We start from the raw sequence: 5,465 nt of genomic DNA, 5'->3' as shown, positions 1-5,465 counted from the left end.
GAAACTTGGGTACAAACTTTTGTGTGGGGTGGGGGTGGATGACGAACTATCTTGGCCAACATGAAGGGCGTGGCCATAAAATTGCCCGAAGTATCTTGAAAGCCCGTTAAGGTAATTTATCGAACAGATTAAGACGTATAAAAAGTTCAAAACAAAATTATACAAGTTATATAAAATGAAATACGAAAATCGCATAGTAGTCAATACAAGAATCTGTTAACAATTTATCCAATTTCCACTTGCATACTTTCATTATACCTCAATTTATAAAATAAAGCTTACGGCGCTAAAGATCATGGTTATACGTCATTTTTCCTTGTCACAACATTGAACTAAAATTCATGGAACGCTGTCTTAATGAAATAAATGAATATTATCTCAGACACGCGAAACTTTATCCCAGACACGCGTGTGTAGTGTTTCGAGATTCTCTCGCGGAGATTTTTCGATGAGAAAATAACAAGAAATCGGTGTTTATTGCAAAAGAATCAAAAAAAGATATTTTCTTTCATTTGTCGCTGCATATATAAGTTGGCATTTAATCATATCGACAGGTAAATTCAGTTGCTTCCTTCTTTGCATTTCACTTGTCGTGAATGATGCCGCATGAATGAAGTGAATGCAAAGAGGCAAGTTGTGAAAAGGATCGTAAATTTACTTCAAAACAACCAGTAAAATTTTTTGTAAAATGTTACGAAATAAAACGTTTGCATTTACCTTGAATGAAGACATTAGGAGCCTTCGATCGATCCGGCTTTTGAAATGTGAACCATCAGTACATCGATGATAAGAAAATGGCATAAACAATTGATTGAAAAATATTTTAAAAGATGACAAGCCAAGGAGCCTTGACAATTATTAAAGCATTAAACGAGCCTGAAGATAAAAAGATCCCAAGACACATTGCACTGTATTCACCAAGTCTAGACTGACCGGTCATGTAAGTAAAAACCACAGGCCAACCAAAGGTCTTCGTACGAAGCCACCAACTGCAAATAATACTGGACCATCAACTAACTCTTCGATGTACTAATACTCTTATCTTAGTTGAAATGCACCACTCATTCCGGAATACAAACAGCTTCCAAACATCAGTAACTAATGTGGGTTGAAAATCACGCTCTTTATACTTCACCATAATCACCAATGCCAATTAGCGCTAAACGGAGGATAAAGCGTTGTTGTCTTGTAATTTTTTTCTCATATGGCTTACTGATTACATGGCATTCATTTCTGCGTTCTCTCAAAATTAGAAAGACCGACTGGTAGAACTTATAAACGTGAAATAACTAAAATAAGAGGGGGAAAACCCGTGGAATAGACGACGTTTCGACGTTCTACAGTGACGACGAGTTACGAGTTACATGAACGTCATCGCTTCAGACAACTACTGGCCATACATAAAACGTCTTGTCAAAAACCATGTCCAAACGAAAATAGTAGAGTAAAAAAACAATTATCGGCGTCTCGTAAGACTTGTATGAAACTTTGAATCGTATTCTGTATTTAATATGAAGATATCATGTCTTTTTGGCAGTTTCTTTACACCATGTCGGATCAAAAACGAAGACAGTCTACTAAATCACAGTCAGCAAGCGTCTGGGACAAAATAAGCCTTCATAACGCTACATTTTTTTGCATCCGAGAGCTTTCAGCAAGTAAACAAATTTACTGACTGTATTAATATATTAAAAGTTTATTTTCTCGAGCTTTCCCGCCTAGTTGCCTAGTGATTAAATAGCAAAAACCAGTTTTTCTGGTTTTTCCTTGTTTCCTCAGCTTATCCTGCGGATAGTTAAACGCTAAGCTAAACGGCGTTCGTGCAACGCAATTTTAAACATCGTTTAGCTATCCAACGAATAAGAAATTTATACAGTTTATAGCGGTTGAACATCCTTTAGTTTAAACGCCTTTCGTACAACCGGCTCCAGAGGTATTGCGTAATCGCTTTTGACGTAGACAAATTACTATTTACTTTTAACATAATTCACGTATAATGAATAATCAGTGACTACAACTTCTATGGCTCATGGTCGTCATGTGCTATCTGCTCGCAGGCTAAATGGTTAGCCGCTGACTGCATTAACCACATCAACGATACAAAAAGTCGTGCATTTATTGATAAGAAATATAGGAAATATGTTTCTGGAATAATTTAAAGTCTGTACGTTATTGCTTAAAAATTCTTTTCTTTAGTCACTCATCGCTTCATCGCCACATCCCAGGTCTGTTCTTTCCATGTACTTCTTATAGTCATTTGAATTCGCTAGATATATTAGCAATATGACAAGCACAAGTAACGAAAATATGGTAAAACACAATAGAGTTGTTTTTGTTCCTAAAGTTGTGAAAAGACAACCAAACACAACTGTACCAATTTCTTTTCCTACGCCTGCAAGCATCATTGTAACCAAGCCTAAAATTAAAAGAAAGTTTTAAACGGTATACATTCAAGAGTAAGCGTCAACCAATGTGTTAACATGGTGTCAACCAAGATGCATTGCGCACTTTTGTTAAGGCTTACATCGATATTTTTTGAGCTTGCTGCACACTGAATTCAATTCGTCACTACATGTCTAATTTATCTGAAGTTAGAAAAAAGATTGATTGAAAGCTCTATTATATCATAGGCGGACCAGAAATCTGTTTAAGTTTTTTATTCGATTTTTAACGAAATTTTAAATTTCGTTTTTGTAAAAAAGGAGTTGTGAAATTATTAAGTGACATTCAGTGACACCCCCTAACGTAAAAAAGCGCGCAATGCATGATTACTGCTGATAAAGATCGCCCAATCTCCAACCAAAGACATGGTAAGCTTGATCAACACAATTCATGAATAAAATTAAAGTACTCAGCAAAACACGGCGTTATTTGGAACCGCAGAGTACCAAAAACAAAATCGTGGAAATGCAGCGAGATGGAAAAGTGAATATGAAGATGCAAGTTGTCCAATGGCTGGTGAATTAACTTTAGAAAAAAACCTGTAACATGTTTTCGTAAACTGTTACAAAACGAAGCGTTTGTTACCTTGAATGAAGGCACTAGAAGCCTTTGATCCAGCTTTTGAAAAGTGAACCACCATCGATGACATGAGAAGGACAAAAGCAAGCGACTGAAAAATATCACAAACGATGACAAGCCAAGGAGCCTTGATAAATGCTAAAGCTATAAACGATCCTGAAAATAAAAAGATGGCAAGACACATTGCATTGTATTCACCAAGTCTAGAGATGGCCGTTCGTGAAAGTAAATACCACAAGCCAACCAGGGGTCTTCGTACAAAGCCACCAACTGCAAATAACACAGGACCACCGCCTAACTCTTCAATGTACCAATACTCCCATCTAAATTGAAACGCACTACACATTCCTGAATACAAACAGATTCCCAACATCAGTAAATAATGTGGGTTGAAAATCACGCTCTTTACTTCATCATAATCAATCACCCTTTTTCCAAATACTCAAATTTTAGCCAATTCAGCGGTATTAACGTTGTCAACTGAAATCCAGCGGCATAGTAAAATGCAAGAAAATATCCGGGCTCCATTTTATTGCAAATACTAACTCGGAAATATCCTACTAGGATTCCAATAGCAAACAATGAGATACCAGCACCGATTTGACCCCAGAAAGCATAGTAACCATATTTCGTCTTGTCCTTTTTGGTGTGAGTTATTGTCGCCACAGTAATTTGCGTGACAATAAATCTTTTAACTAACTCATAACCACCACGCAAGGCGACCATAGCCAACACAAAATACAACTGCTCACTTGACGAGCCACCTGTAGGAGCTTTTGTGGTCATGAGAACAGCTGAAGTAGAACGTTGTGAAGTTTCGCTAGCATTTGTGGGCATGTTATGCTTGTTGACTTCAGTGTTCTCACTAGCCAAGTTTGAAGTCCCATTGTGTGATTCGCAGTCTGTATTATTATACTGAACGAGAATAAATGCAAGAATGTGAGGGATAACAATAATAATTGAGAACATCAAGAACAATTTTCTAGAGCGAAATTTGTCAGATAAATAGCTAATTAATGGAACGCCAAGAGCTTGCGTGAGTATCCCAAACGTCGGTACAAATCCAATAAGCATAGCGCTCAATCCTTTTTGCTTCAGATACAAAGGTGTATATTCTTCGATTGTAGCAACACTGCTTCGAAACACGAAGAAAAAAAAGCTGACAGCCAAACCGCCGCATGTTACACAAGCCATTCTTTCCACAGACAGCGTCAATAGGAAGGATGCATGTTTCTTTATTCAGTTGCGCCCGACTGATTTCTTTTGAAAGTGAATTGGCTTTCTACATACACGAATATTCACCCCCCTCCTGCAATTAACGTTCGAGTTACGCCAAGTATGAAGCGAAGCGTGATAAGCAATGTTAGCGCAAACCAATACATTTTAGCTGAAAGCTCGACTCGAGGCGATGGCATATACTGTTGCATGAAAGAGAATCATGTTACAGGAAACACAGCAGCGCGCTAAGCCAAGTTTTACCTAGCCTTTGAGTCCTTCTCAATAAATAGAGAGCTTAAGGAAACGACGTTTTCGCATCAGATAAAACGCTATACGCACCGTAACAACATAAAGTACTTGTTATTTTGCAATTATCTTAATTAGAGACAAAGACTTTTTGTTAGTGGCAAAGGTGGTCAATAGAAACATTCTTTTCAATAACTTGAATTTTGTGAGGCCCTAAGTGAGTGACAAAACATAGTTTAAAAAGGCACATTGCTGTGTTGGTGTAGCCAGACATCATGTGTGATGATGCTGTGTGAAAGAGAGATGATTATCTCACAGTGAGTGAACAATGAGACTGAGAATATGAGATAATTATACATAGCATGATTACGAACAGTGTCAGTAAACCAAAAAGAGGATTCAAGCTTTAAGGGAAAAGCGTTTTTAAAAAAATATTTTTAACACCAACGGTTAAATCTAGGGCTTTTCTTCCATATTTGCTAATCTTTTAGACCATTGATCATGAACATTATACTGGTGTCTTCTAAATCCAATATGACTATCTTCTCACCTTCATTTGATTTGCATGAACTAATTTCTGCAACTAGATATTTACAGAAAATTGCAGATGTTATGCAAACAGCAGATCGTTGACATTTTCCGATGAAGGAATTACACGTCTTAAATACAACCCATCTTTTTACACGTCTGCCGAAAGCAAACTCAAAGCGTCACAGTTTAAGCCAAAGGAATCATATATCTATTCATTGTTTATTTTATATATTGCCTGTGTTAACATGCCCGCAAGCCTAGTAAGAATTTCAAAACACAAAATAACTAGCAGTGTAAAACTTTAAACTGAAGCCTGACCGAAACCTTACAACATCCCCATTCCCTAAACAACAATTATTGTAATTTTATATTCATAGAGCATTGATCCAAATTGTTCATAAACGTCTCGCTCCATTAATCACTACTGTACATGGTATCTGCATCTGGTA

The 5,465-nt window shown here is 36.9% G+C and overlaps 1 protein-coding gene across 1 annotated transcript; it reads right to left on the bottom strand.

Moving 5' to 3' along the window:
• Positions 1–2,192: 2,192 nt before the first annotated feature.
• LOC124449027 lies at positions 2,193–4,409 on the bottom strand. The gene is given in 4 exon segments (XM_046999969.1): positions 2,193–2,266; positions 2,360–2,416; positions 3,028–3,448; positions 3,451–4,409. Coding segments are annotated over 4 exon segments (1,317 nt in total). The 5' UTR covers positions 4,216–4,409.
• Positions 4,410–5,465: the final 1,056 nt, after the last annotated feature.

Source organism: Xenia sp. Carnegie-2017, unplaced genomic scaffold, assembly GCF_021976095.1.
Source record: "Xenia sp. Carnegie-2017 unplaced genomic scaffold, XeniaSp_v1 HiC_scaffold_23, whole genome shotgun sequence".
Taxonomy (NCBI): domain Eukaryota; kingdom Metazoa; phylum Cnidaria; class Anthozoa; order Malacalcyonacea; family Xeniidae; genus Xenia; species Xenia sp. Carnegie-2017.
Note: the sequence above shows the minus strand (reverse complement) of the source record. Positions and strands in the feature narration are given on the sequence as shown.